The following is a 15477-nucleotide window of genomic DNA, read 5'->3' on the forward strand; positions in this document are numbered from 1 at the left end:
AAAGTACAACACAGAGCCTTGGCTCACACGGAACAGCAAGCTATAAAGGGCCCCCAAAAACGACTAGTGCAAAACCATTCAAACAGGAAAACCAACAGTCTAATCTAATATGAAAAAAAAGAGAAACGAGAAACACTAATGAACCAAATGTTTACAAATCTGATAAGTTAAACCTAAATTTTGTTCAAGTTATTAAATAAGTCCACTGAACACAATTAACCAATAATATTCCTTCTTTAAGAGAAAAGAGTACTCAGTATCTATGATGCAAATTTATTGTTTCTTAACAATTGTAAGACATTATTCAAATATCACAGATTTTATTTCCATCATGCTTATTAACAAAATATTTATGAAAATAGAAAAAAAGTATAATTAACCTGAAAACTTTGACACATAATATATTTATATTATCTTAAATACATATATTCAACTGATTATTTCTCATATATACTCATGTAAATTATTCGAAACAAATTGAAAACAAACCTTTAAATTATCATTAATATTTTTGAAACATAACTTGAAATGTTTTTGAGAAGCCTTGATGAGAACCCTTTCACTCACAGAGGTATGTGTTGGTTGATTGATTGATTGTCGTTTATTAGTCCACTGACAAATATTTTTTGAATGTTCAGGACCATTAGTGATTTGGTTAAAATCATAAAAATGTGTTGTCTTTATTCTACTTTTCATCAAATTATATTAACATCGACTTTCTAAGAAGATACATATAAAAATTGGAAATAAAATTGAGAATGGAAATGGAAAATATGTCAAAGAGACAACAACCCGACCAAAGAGCAGACCACTGTACATTTGTGTCATGGTATCTATACATAAAAAATTATCATGACGGTAGTATAGTTTTCAAAACAGCAATATCTAGAAAAAAAAAGATCACAAAGTTTGACCCCTAATTCCACTGATCAAATTAACTATAATTATGCATCTCACAATCAAGTTTTAATGCCACAAATCATTCAGTCTATAATAAAAATGATATAATATAAATCTATGACAAAGTCTAATCAAAATTATTTAGTTTCACATGAATGAACATCTTTCCAGTTTAAATACAAAAATAATCCTTCAGTGTCATAACTGACATAAGTTATCTTGAAGAAATGTGAAATACATGGTTTTGATTGGTTATCCCTCACTAAATACCATATATATGCAAAATTTACATGAGTAACTAAATGTGCATAAAAACTTTGCCAGAGTCATTTGACCACGAAGTATAGACTGATCACAACAACAGATATAAGAAAAAGTGTTTCAAATAAACTATTGACAGAGATACATATCTCGTCTGTCACAAAGGTTTTTCCAAGAGTAAAAAGCAAATGATGAAATCTAAATAGCAATACTTTAATTTGTCAACCATGCAACAGTTTTCAAAGTCAATAGACCATGACTTAGGAGGCAAAATCAAATAATCTCAACTAGATGTGCCAAGGCTAATACAACGCAGCATACCAAATATCATCGACTTATCATAAGTGGTTCTCCTTAAACTGACCTTATCACACAATCTTTTAACAAATTGGTGTCTCTAACACCTTCACACTGTGAGAAACAATATAACTAAATCTCACTGTTTGAGAAAAAATATATAGAACTTTTAAAAAAAATTAATTCAGAAGAAAAGTTGTAAAAGTTCATCCATCGTTGGACTTGTCAAGTCTCTCACATATAATGGACAATGTCATTAAATTTATATACATGTGCATGGAATGAAAAGATAATAAAAATAAACACACACATTTAAGTTAAGCACCTTCATTAATCATTTGAGTTGTCCTGCTCTATTACTTCTGATATAGGATACAACTTTGAATGCTGCAAATATTCAAGGACACTTCATAACACAAATTACAAATACAGAAACAAAACATTCCAATGTAATCTCAATATAAATATAGACTTAAGTAGGCATTGATTAGAACACTTGATAATTTAATACAATAAAAATGGGTGCTGAAAACAGTTAATATAAAATAACAGGGGTTATTCCAAAAATGAATATAGCCATGGATGGAAATCCCCTTTTATTACAAAATTGGTAAAAGAGCCAAATGTTTTTTTCAAGTTGAGTCATCACAATTTTTATAACTCCACAATTTCATGTTTTTTCCAGTGAATGAAGGGCCTGTCACTGTGTAAAAATGTGAGGTATTTGAGAAAAATATATAGGATACAAGAACCCCACAAAAATAGTTCATACTGACTTAACCTTGGCAACAAGGATGACAACAGGTTATCAAACGAGGGAGATAATTATACTATGTATTTAGATATTATATCAATATTAACTTAAACTATTTTATACCAAAATGGAGGATCCAGACAGTGTATTAAATGGTTATAGCTACTATATATTTCAAAATTTATAAAATCAATACTGTTGTTTATAAATCTGGAATATATAATATATAACACATAACATAACAAACAATTTTAAACCACGAATGGTTAATAAAATTCATAATTTCTTTATATAACTAAGGCTAAATCGATAACAACTAATAATACAATATGTAGAATACTATTGGATATTGTAGACTCTCAAATCCTTACATGCTTATTACAACCAAACAAAGATCAAGTTTGAATTAAGGTGGAGTCACTTTCACTGTTCTCGAGTAATATTCCTTTATAAATTGAAAAATTGAAAATTTGCAGTTTCTGCAATCTTACTATTCATATTTATATACCACTCAAATACCAACTTTATGTGTATGTTGGTAATAAGCATTGTGTATAAGTTTCATAACATTTGGTTGAGACAAACTACAGAGAGGAAAATAATTTTGGGACAAAACGACGGAGATACGGATGTACAGACGAAAAAGGGTAAAACTTAATGCCTGTCAGCTGCAGCAGGGGCATAAAACTTGCATTGGTTACAAGGAAATCAAGTGGGAATATTAAGTTTGATCAGATATTATATATTACCATGATAAACTCTATGCCACAGGTTGCCCACAACTACTGTAAATTCAGAAATTATTGCCATGTTTTTATTATTGCGAAAAATGCGACAGGGTTATAATGGCAATAATTTAAACTCGCATTTTTAACTTATATGAATTAAACAGGATTGTTCTCAATATTGCAAAAATTAGAATCGTATTTTAGTCTAAAATGACAAAATCGCAATAATAAATGCACGCAATAATCTCTGAATTTACAGTATATAACAATTCAAATATGTCTAATAACAAAAATCTAAACATTTTGATAAGAATTACCTATTTTACACTGATTTGTTTTTAAATTGTTTATTTGTTGGGCAAAAAGATACTATTATTTCAAACTGACACAATATTATACAAAAACTTTCAATAAAGCTTAATTTCAAATAATCAACAAGATCACATTTCAATAGTAATGGCACATTTAGATCTATCACATATACTTCATCATTACACTCGCTGGTAAGTTATCACATACTCAGGATAACACTGTGCTGCATCAAAAGCAAGAAACTCACGGAAATTCCACGACCCATCAACAACAACAGAGTCATAAGATCCATGTCCTGAGGAATTATGGGAAGAATCGGTACATTTGTCTCTCTCACAAGATTTACATGGGGGGCGAGCAAATTTTTTTTCTGTTTCAGTCACAAAGATTTCTCCAAGAGCCATTCTTAACAGAATCATCTTCTTTGGCTTAGATTTGTCCCTTTCACTTTTTTTATCTACAAAATAATAGGATAAAAGATTATCCCACAAACTTTAGAATAAAGATACTATTATTTATCAAACAGAGAATACCTGACTCTATGATGTAACAATTAACAAAAATGTTATATAACCTTTACATACATGTACCATAATGAAAACTATCCAGGTAAGATAAAAGTCCCTGCTCAATTCTGTTTTACAAAAAATACATCAGTTTTTGGCATAAAATTGTCAACAACAAAAAATTCACCCCCTGCAGAGAATGCGATTTTACCATTACATACACTTATGTCCAACCCTTTACTTAACATTGGATCTGCCCCTTACCATGTAAATAGTTATGGATGTAAATAATATGTGACAGATTAGATTTAAATATATATGCATATTATAATATATACAAGTTAAATACAAAAAAGGTAATCTGAAGTTTAATATAAATAAAATATTTAATTCTATTCAGTTGTAACTATTATGCATTTTCCCTGAAAAAGGTTGTGAAAATAAAAAAAACAAAGTTCCAATGTCCCCTTCTTGCACATATTTTTTCTATCCAAGGTTCAAGAGCAAATTAACTAAAAAATACACTTTTTTTCTTTTTCTTTAAAACTGTTGATAAATATCTTGACAAATGAATGCTTCATAGTAAATTTAATGTAATTTCCAAATTTTTCCAATATAATTAATATTTCCAAGGGGCATAACACTTTTAGAAATAACTGATCAGCACTGATTTTCGTATTTGTCTAAGACATTGCTGATATAAATCTATGACATAAATTCATAAAAATCTGCATATAATGTGAGATCGTTAACAAGACCAGACAGATGGATAGAGGCCAAGTATTTCTATGTCCCCCTGTGAAGCGATGTACAGGGGACAATAACGACTTGAATTATATATACAAAATAATTTTTGCAGTGAACAATTTAAAAGAATTTATATTACATTATACCTGCATACTGATCTGCCTTTGTTGAACTTTCTGATGCATAGACAGCTGCTCCAAACATGGCCTTGTCAGTCAGTCTGATGTCAAATCCCTGTGTGGCGATTGTAGGAATTCTATCTTCCTGTGTACCATGGAACAGATAATGCTCATTTATCTCAGGATAAACATCAGTAAAAACACTTTTATCAGCTTTTACAGTCGTAAAAACTTTCCTTTTTCTAACCCCACTAGGAAGATCTCCTAACTGATCAAAAGGTGTCTCTAGTACTCCAGCTTTGTGGAATAGTTTCCCTCTCATTTGCACATACTTTTCAAAAAGTTCTGTATTTTCAATCCTTTCAACTTTGGTCACCTTAATATTCGTATAATTCAAGTCTTCCAAGCCAGCACCATCACGACCTTTCCCAACAAATTTTGGTATCCAAGTCTCTTCTACAATTTTACTGACAGCTGTCTCTATCTGTCTCGTCACTTTAGCCAGTTTATAACGTTCTCTCTTGGTCTGAGAGTTCCATTCCTTCAGGGACTTAGCTGGACCAAATATGGACCAGTAACTAGGAGGCTTGTCCTGGTAATTATACATCCACAGAAAGAAAGCTGGTGTTCCAGGAGCTGGGGATTCAGGTGGGGCAGAAGGCTCCACTGGTGGAGGTGGGGCTGACGGCATCTTTAACGTCAGACCTAAAATGATGGTTAAAATAAGTGAGTTTAGGACAAAAACATAATGATTGAAAATTGCATAATTTAGATAAAAAAGTTACCATAATTCAATTCATAAATACAACAAAGCTCACCTTTGAAAACTTTGTCTTAGTATGCCCCCTTCATATGGCCCCAAATGTTTAAGGTAACTGTCTTTACGAAATTTTTTCTCCAGTACGTGTTTCTGATGAAAGCAATTCAAGTATATAAGCTGTGAATAATGTTACATTAGGCAAATTTCCCTCATTTTTATTGCATCGAGATCACCATTCATGTCATGGATTGTTTATGTTTGCTACTTGGGATTCAATAGCACTTTACATAACTAGAAGTTGTTATAAATAGAAAACAACAGTCCTACTCTATCTACAAAAACTGTCATATATATTTCAAAATACAACTGATTCTGACAAATAGTTGAAACTTTCATTCTTCTTCGTATATGTTTTATTCCTAACATGTTAATATTATTCAACTTTTACTCAAAACATCAGATTTTGATTTTTTTATAATTAGTCATTATCATTGTCTAGCTTTCAAAGGGAGGCAATCCTTCACTTGAGACTATCAGCACCTCTATTCTTATACTAATGTGGTTCTGTATTAATCCCTCACACATCAATAAACATCAAACAAAGGTAATGAATAAATCTATTAGATTGCATTCTCACCTCTTGTGACTTGAAATTCCTTAAGCAAAGCCTATAAGAGAAAAAGAATACAGTAATACAAAGTAAAATCAAGTCTTGATACTTTAAATATGTAGTTAGGCCAAAAACAGTAAGCTTCTTAATAAAATGCATACTGTAAACAGGAAAATTTTCGCGGCAGTTTTATGTTCACTATTTTCGTGGTAAGAATTTAAACGCGAAAATAAAACGACCGCGGAAATTTCAAAGAAACTCTATTCATAAGATGAAGACCATACATGTGCGTATATGAATAGGATATGTACAGGACCACTGTATAACATCGATTTTACAGACGACAAATCTATGCCTCATATCATAACTATTTCTAAATGAAAAGCAATGTTAGAAATCATGACTTCAACTCAAGTTAACCTTATTAAAATGGAAGACATCTCAAGCAAGAGGACATTATGGACATTACGGATATTGTTATGTAAACAACACTTGTTACAAATATGTAAATGACACCTGTCAATCAGTTTTAAAAGTACTACCTCGTTGAATCTTCTACAAAGATTAAATAGATCAAAAGATAGATTAATCAGCATTAATCCGGACAGCATTTTATTTTAATTCACTCTTAGTTAGGTCTTCTTTACTGTTTATTGTGTATGTGTGTTTTTAAAGGCAAACATGACACAACTTTTAATCTCCTTTAACATTAATGAACCCAAAACAAATGATTTCTGATTGGTATTATCACTTGATTTACGATACATGTAAGATCATGTAAAGCTGTTCACATTCTAAATCATTTATGAAAATATTTATATAAGTCACATGGAAATTGCGATTTCAAAACAGCGAGAATTTAGATTGTTTTAATAAATCACAAAATAAAGACGGCGTGAAAATTTCCTGGTTTACAGTATTTTATTCAAGTTGTATGAAATTTTAAAAAGAATATGTTTTTTTTTAATCGTAAGAAAAAATTGATACATTGAAATTTAGGAGAAATTTATGTCAGTTATTTGAAATTAATGACTGACATGGTTAAGGTTGGAAATCTGCTATAGAGATAGATTTTGACCTCTCCCTTATGGAGCAACAAATATGGTAAATGCAAAGACTTTTTACAAGTATCATTCCTAACGTTGACATGTTATAAGGCTCCCCTCCCTTTTTTATTTCAAAATCCTGGATAAACATCTGTAAATGGGTATGTATAAGTATCATTAAGTAATTAATATTAAGGAAATGTCAATTAGACATAAAAAAAAAGATGCAAATGCTGCATTCTATGGGGAGAAGCAGCAAATACCAATTTTCAATTCTCTGGTTTTATCTAGCCAGGGATGGAATCATTGACCTCACGCACTTGATTCAAGCACACTTCTATGAGACCACAGAAGCAGTTAATTTAATTATACTTACATTTTCCACAACCATACAGTCTTTACTTTGGTCAAAGACAACGATGTAGATATGTTGTAACTTTGTGTCACTGTGTTTCAGATCAAACTTTCTAATACAACTCTCCATAGTTTTGGCCATGACATCAGGTGGGTACTTTAGAGCTCCTGTCCCCAGGGTGGGGAAGGCAATATACTTGGTGTCATGGCTATGTGCCTTCTCCAGACAGTTGGTGATAAAATCTGTCAGAACCTAAAACAATGCAGAACCTATGTTAAGGGTACTCTTACAAAGATTAAACAATGCTTTGTTTTTTACTTTCTGCTCTGAAGACCTTTCTGGACCATAGGATTTACAGGAGTTATAATTTCGACTGTACCATATATATGTTACAAGTCATAAATATTTATCCAGAACTGTCCCAAATAATTTTCAAAGACAGGGATATTGAAAGAAAGTATTAACCAAATCTAAATTTCATCTTTGTATGCATTAGTTTCTGCAACATCTCTGGTAAATATTTATGTTTTAAAATGTAAATTACATCAAATAAGGTCTTCAGTTTTCATTTTGGTTGATCTGAATTGTTTCCACATATAAATATCAGGATATGTGGGTATACAACAATTGAAACAGCAACCCAACAACAAAAATAACCAAAAAGACATCTAAAAGGCAAAACATACAGTTATTATCATTATAGGGATGTCTAAACAATATTTCAGGCCCTTAATTGTCCAGAGTCTATCAAAAGTGTGAATGAGTTCACACTTCCCAAATAATATCAACAAATCTGTTTTGTACAATAAAAGTGACATATACAGTCCACTGAACAAAGTAATCCAACAAATATCTACTTCATTTGAACTTTGGTAGAAAGTTGTCTCATTGGCAATCATATCACATCTTCTTATGTTTATATTAAACAGAAAGCTTATATATTATAGTAACTATCAAAGGGATATATACACTAAACAAAGTAAACAAACAGTACTGAAATATCATATTTTAGGAATAACAGTACTTAAGTTAAAGAGTTGCTGCCGTCATTGGCGATTTTAAGGTCCCAAATGCAGTTTTACTTGCACTGCATATTAGCAATTGTCAAATCCCAATTGAAGGTAGCAACTCTTCAACTGTAGTACTGTTATTCCTTTTCTACTGCATTCAAAATAGAAATTTTACATTAGAGGTTTAAATAATGTATATTTAAGATAAAATAAAATTCTGAGAAGCTTCATGAATGATTTTGGCGCATAAATATCATGGCAATACATGACATGATACAAATGAAAACTTTCAAACCAAAGTTTAAATCATGACTTTTATACTTCAGATTTGGATAAGATCACATTGAGGTAGATTATGATTTATTTTAGATTATATTGTATTCATCAAACATTTGTGATTTCCAGCAATTCAAAATTACAGCCAAAGACATGTCAATTTGATGGAAAACTTGAGACAATGAAAAAAGTTGTAACATAAAATTGCATTATAAATTACAGTAGTAATACAGATGAAAATGATCAAAGATGATTTATGTTTTATGTCCTGGATTATTTACCGACCTGTTGGATAATCTGCAGGATTTTTGTCCTGAATTATAAAGGATATTTTACCTACCTGTTGTGGATTATCTGAGGTATTTTTGTCCTGAATTATAAAGGGTATTTTACCCACCTGTTGTGAATTATCTGAGGTATTTTTGTCCTGAATTATAAAGGACATTTTACCAACCTGTTGTGGATTATCTGAGGTATTTTTGTCCTGAATTATAAAGGATATTTTACCAACCTGTTGTGGATTATCTGAGGTATTTTTGTCCTGAATTATATAAGGTATTTTACCAACCAGTTGTGGATTATCTGAGGTATTTTTGTCCTGAATTATATAAGGTATTTTACAAATCTGTTGTGGATTATCTGAGGTATTTTTGTCCTGAATTATAAAGGATATTTTACCAACATGTTGTGGATTATCTGAGGTATTTTTGTCCTGAATTATAAAGGATATTTTACCAACCTGTTGTGGACTATCTGAGGTACTTTTGTCCTGAATTATATAAGGTATTTTACTTACCTGTTGTGGATTATCTGAGGTATTTTTGTCCTGAATTATATCAGGTATTTTACCAACCTGTTGTGGATTATCTGAGGTATTTTTGTCCTGAATTATATAAGGTATTTTACGTACCTGTTGTGGATTATCTGAAGTATTTTTGTCCTGAATTATATAAGGTATTTTACAAACCTGTTGTGGATTATCTGAGGTATTTTTCCAGTCAGGTAAAGAACCAAAGTATACAAATCTACAATGAAGTTTGTATGCACGGGTAGCTGCCACTTCTCTATAGTCCACACCAGAGGGATAGTTATTATCACAAGCAGTCTGTATGTCTGGTCCTGCAGCATCTAGTACTGACTTAGACAACATTCCATACTTTAACTTTAAATCTTTGGATGCTGTTATCACCAGCACATCACACTACAAAACAATAATCATGATAATCCAACAATAAATTTTGTGAGAATCACACAATTTTGCAAGTTGTTTTAATGAGTCATGTCATTAAAGTTATTTGTCAAAGCAGCAATCAGAATACCAAAACTAAAATTTGAAACAAACTATTTCCCGTCTATATCATAGTGTTCATAGGTCCATGTAAGAAATGCTAAACTCATCATAAGTAAAGGAAACATGAGATGTAGGTTCTGAGTGACCTATCTTTTGTGAGGAGGATGTTAAATTCCCTTAAAATCCTAAAATACTTCAATATTACTGTAGGTCTAAGTGACCTATTCTTTCTGTAGCTGTAAGTTAGTTCCCCGTATATACATCTATATAAATATATATTACTTATTTAGGTCTCAGTGATCTATTTTATTGGAAGGCTCAAATAATTTGGTGTATTTGTTGGTCATTTATTCTCTGAGAACTGGATTTGAATACCAGTTTACTTCTAGAAATGGTTAAATGAAACCTAGGTAAAAGTGACCTAGTTTTTTGTGAGAAGATAAACATAAAATTCTGACACAGGTTATACTATTGAAAGGCACGTAGAATCTGAGAACTGATCTGTACTTTAAAACTGTATTTCTTTTCCTCTTGTAACATTTAATACTCACACATTTACAGAAATTTCTTACCCTTTGTTTAGTAATAGTCCCTTTCTGTATTATAACATTAATGTTACCACATTTACAGGAATGGCTGCCTCCCTGAGATATAGCACCTGTAATTGGATAGTTTATCATTGTATAAAGTTACATTGGAGAATGACTCAAACTCTCCCTTAAATATGAAATTAATGTTTCTGTATACCAAAATTTAATACTCTAGCATCACAATTCTTTAAACATTTTACTTTTAGGGTTCATTGCATTTACTTTATAATAATTTCTATGTTTCTGGACGAAAACTATTATAACATATACTCATATAATGGAAAAGAATATGCCTGTCCCAAAAACAGGAACCTTGTCTGTGATTGTCCTATTTCATATTTCAATGATTCTAGTTATTTGGAGAAATGGTGTTAATAGCAATCTTTTTATTTTCTGTTTTTTTATTTACAACTTTTAGACTCTGGACACTGACATTTTATGTAGATACTTATCTATTGTTGAAGACTGTATATCATTGCCCTCTAGATGTCTTTGTTAATCATGCTAATTGCGTCGTTGGGTTGCTGTCTCAATGACATATACCACACTTCTCTATTCATATAGAGTGTAATTCTGATTTGTAAACAAATAACACAAGCACTAGTCAGGTTCAAAGGGCTCTTCAAAAAAGTTTCTTAGAAAGAGTATTCAATCTCTCTGCCATGATCTAGGTTAATGGTTCTCCATAATTGTTTAAGAAAATAAGTATTTCTTATCTTAACTCACTTTCTTACCTGATAATTCCCTTGTTTTCCTTTCAAATGCCTGAAAATAAGATAAATTCATACACATGGTTATTGATGGATTGATCATTGCTTAATGTCTAGCCGCAAACATTACAAGATTTTCTAAGATAATACAGTTCCATCTTAAAGCACCCTTTAATAAATTCAAATAAGAAATTTCATACAAAAAAAAAAAAAAAAAAAGTAATATGGGAATTAAGTCAATTTTGTATTTAAACAGTAGATCTGATCAAAACATGTGTGGTGGACACTTAAAATGACATAATTCGTTCCAAATTGTCATGCATAAACCTACCCGAAATACAGAATTCTGTGTTCTGTGACATACTATAACAATAGATTCGATAGAAGTTGAATGAAATAACTGTTCAAAGTCCACCACTGACTGGAGCATGGTATCTGTCAATACATCATCTGGGTAGTTGAGATATCCTGATCCAAATGGAGGAAAGGCAAGGGAAGTAACTCCATACTGGTCTGCCATGGTTAAACAATTTGTCATAGCTGTTGTTATTGCCTATAAAAAATATAAACTCGATTTATACTTTGAGCAGTACTTTGTCCAGCCTTTGAACCCCTTGCTTGTGCTAAGGGTGGTAGTATCTAGCTGAAAATCTGGATGATATTTAAATTACCTGAAATAGTCTTTTAATAGAAACAAGTAAAAGCTGGTTAAGCCCCTCTATATGCATGATATAAACTACTGCTATTGTAATATCATATGGATAAGAGCAAGAACACATTAAATAAGGGAATGAAAATAAGTTAAAACATTTATAAATGGGGGGTCCAGTCCACATGGACCTGTGGATCAGAATACTTTTGATCATGACCATAAAGAAGCTTCTATCCAAATTTCATAAAATATCATGACAGTTTGACAATATTATTGATGTCTGAAAATCTTCAATCTGTATCTAAATGTTTCTCGTTTCTCGTTTTTCATATAGATTAGACCGTTGGTTTTCCCGTTTGAATGGTTTTACACTAGTAATTTTTGGGGCCCTTTATAGCTTGCTGTGCGGTGTGAGCCAAGGCTCCGTGTTGAAGACCGTACTGTGACCTATAATGGTTTACTTTTATAAATTTTGACTTGGATGCAGAGTTGTCTCATTGGCACTCATACCACATCTTCTTATATCTATATAGCTGTAAAATATGAATTAATTTCTCAATAAATTACAGAAAAATAAAAACAATATATATATTGTTTAAGGTGGTACCCAACACCTTGACTAATATTAATTTGGCTCGTTTAATTTTCATAAAATTTTGACAAAATGTTTACTTTGACCCTTTGACAAAAATATAAAAATTTCAAAAAATTTGAACCAACCACTTTATCAGAAAAATTTCATTGGTTATATAGCAGTTTGACAAACACTAATTTTGATCATTGAGAAGCTTAATATTTCCTTAACAATACAACGTAATTAAAACGTTTAGCTGATTTTTACAGAGTTATCTCCCTGTAGTGTTAGGTACCACCTTAAATTTTATTTTGGATATTATCTTCTATCCAAGTTTTATAAAATTCCATGAAGGTTTTACAAAGTTATTGATGTAAAATCAAACTTTGACCACAGCTCAACCTTATATTCATGATATTGATGACTCTGGAAAACCTAAACAGGAACGATGAAATGCTTTGTCACATTTAAGTGACGTTTTCCAAAGGGTGAGACAATTTAATCAAAGTGCTGGATAGCACTTGTGGAAAGTTTGCAAGGTAGATGTGTAATATTTCAAATAGGTTGTAAATGTGTAGATTGGGTGTTTAACTTTTTTTCTGACTTTAAAGGGGCACTAGCTACGAGATATAAAAAAATTATAAGGCCATACCAATTTGATTTTTAGTTCTTCGGACAAAAGCTCCAAAAATTATGGGGCGAGCGAGCGAAATTTTTTTGATTGTATTTATTTCTTGAAAATGAGTTTTGTTGAGGCGGGTGCTCTACAAGTGGAGCGAGCGGTATAATTTTTTTTTAAAATTGTGCGATTTAGAATATTTGTACATGTTATAACTGGGTTACTTCAAAGAAAAAGGAGGATAAACATGCTCTTATGCATATAAGTTGATGTATTTGTGCCTGTAGTACAGTCTGTACCATACCCAACTTTTTGGTTCGCTTTTGTTTAGTATAATTTTGATTATTTTTATCAAATACGCTTTGACTGCGTGAATTTTCATTTAAATTCATACATGTGTATAAATTAAGGAAGCATATCAGATACAGTTTAGCAAGAGGAATTATGTTAGTTAGGTAAATGAAATGTGTTGAATACAATTAAAATATGTGTATGTATTCCAAAAAAATGCCCATGAAAAATATTAAATATCTTTTGATATAGTTGTTTTCATTATATGGTAATGATTTTTTATTGGCTGCTTGACATCCAGTTGGAGCTATTTATCCATAATAGGATCAACAAAATGAGTGAGATGAATATTTCAACAACATCCTGAGTAAGATAATTATATTGCTATGCATGCAGATCTCAATGTATTAAAACATTTAATCCCGCTACAAATGTGTGCACCTGTCCTTAGTCAGGAATCTGATGTACAGTAGTTGTCGTCTGTTTATGTAGTATATACGTGTTTCTCTTTTTATTGTGTTTATATAGATTAGACCTCTGGTTTTCCCGTTTGAATGGTTTTACACTAGTAATTTTTGGGGCCCTTTATAGCTTGCTGTGCGGTGTGAGCCAAGGCTCCGTGTTGAAGACCGTACTGTGACCTATAATGGTTTACTTTTATAAATTTTGACTTGGATGGAGAGTTGTCTCATTGGCACTCATACCACATCTTCTTATATCTATATAGCTGTAAAATATGAATTAATTTCTCAATAAATTACAGAAAAATAAAAACAATATATATATTGTTTAAGGTGGTACCCAACACCTTGACTAATATTAATTTGGCTCGTTTAATTTTCATAAAATTTTGACAAAATGTTTACTTTGACCCTTTGACAAAAATATAAAAATTTCAAAAAATTTGAACCAACCACTTTATCAGAAAAATTTCATTGGTTATATAGCAGTTTGACAAACACTAATTTTGATCATTGAGAAGCTTAATATTTCCTTAACAATACAACGTAATTAAAACGTTTAGCTGATTTTTACAGAGTTATCTCCCTGTAGTGTTAGGTACCACCTTAAATTTTATTTTGGATATTATCTTCTATCCAAGTTTTATAAAATTCCATGAAGGTTTTACAAAGTTATTGATGTAAAATCAAACTTTGACCACAGCTCAACCTTATATTCATGATATTGATGACTCTGGAAAACCTAAACAGGAACGATGAAATGCTTTGTCACATTTAAGTGACGTTTTCCAAAGGGTGAGACAATTTAATCAAAGTGCTGGATAGCACTTCTGGAAAGTTTGCAAGGTAGATGTGTAATATTTCAAATAGGTTGTAAATGTGTAGATTGGGTGTTTAACTTTTTTTCTGACTTTAAAGGGGCACTAGCTACGAGATATAAAAAAATTATAAGGCCATACCAATTTGATTTTAGTTCTTCAGACAAAAGCTCCAAAAATTATGGGGCGAGCGAGCGAAATTTTTTTGATTGTATTTATTTCTTGAAAATGAGTTTTGTTGAGGCGGGTGCTCTACAAGTGGAGCGAGCGGTATAATTTTTTTTTTTAAATTGTGCGATTTAGAATATTTGTACATGTTATAACTGGGTTACTTCAAAGAAAAAGGAGGATAAACATGCTCTTATGCATATAAGTTGATGTATTTGTGCCTGTAGTACAGTCTGTACCATACCCAACTTTTTGGTTCGCTTTTGTTTAGTATAATTTTGATTATTTTTATCAAATACGCTTTGACTGCGTGAATTTTCATTTAAATTCATACATGTGTATATATTAAGGAAGCATATCAGATACAGTTTAGCAAGAGGAATTATGTTAGTTAGGTAAATGAAATGTGTTGAATACAATTAAAATATGTGTATGTATTCCAAAAAAATGCCCATGAAAAATATTAAATATCTTTTGATATAGTTGTTTTCATTATATGGTAATGATTTTTTATTGGCTGCTTGACATCCAGTTGGAGCTATTTATCCATAATAGGATCAACAAAATGAGTGAGATGAATATTTCAACAACATCCTGAGTAAGATAATTATATTGCTATGCA

The 15477-nt window shown here is 31.1% G+C and overlaps 1 protein-coding gene across 1 annotated transcript in view; it reads right to left on the bottom strand.

Annotated features, from left to right (window-relative positions):
• Positions 1–253: 253 nt before the first annotated feature.
• The window catches only part of LOC127726441 (uncharacterized), a 30467-nt gene continuing 15243 nt past the window's right edge, over positions 254–15477 (bottom strand). The window contains exons 5-12 of the mRNA XM_052233818.1: positions 11604–11825; positions 11297–11327; positions 10545–10630; positions 9649–9882; positions 7417–7647; positions 6022–6052; positions 4652–5329; positions 254–3709 (exon numbers count right to left, since the gene is read on the bottom strand). Of these exons, the coding sequence (XP_052089778.1) occupies positions 3432–3709; positions 4652–5329; positions 6022–6052; positions 7417–7647; positions 9649–9882; positions 10545–10630; positions 11297–11327; positions 11604–11825 (1791 nt within the window). The 3' untranslated portion in view covers positions 254–3431. The remainder of the gene's footprint in view (positions 3710–4651; positions 5330–6021; positions 6053–7416; positions 7648–9648; positions 9883–10544; positions 10631–11296; positions 11328–11603; positions 11826–15477) is intronic.

Source organism: Mytilus californianus, unplaced genomic scaffold, assembly GCF_021869535.1.
Source record: "Mytilus californianus isolate M0D057914Y unplaced genomic scaffold, xbMytCali1.0.p SCAF_17, whole genome shotgun sequence".
Taxonomy (NCBI): Eukaryota; Metazoa; Mollusca; class Bivalvia; order Mytilida; family Mytilidae; genus Mytilus; species Mytilus californianus.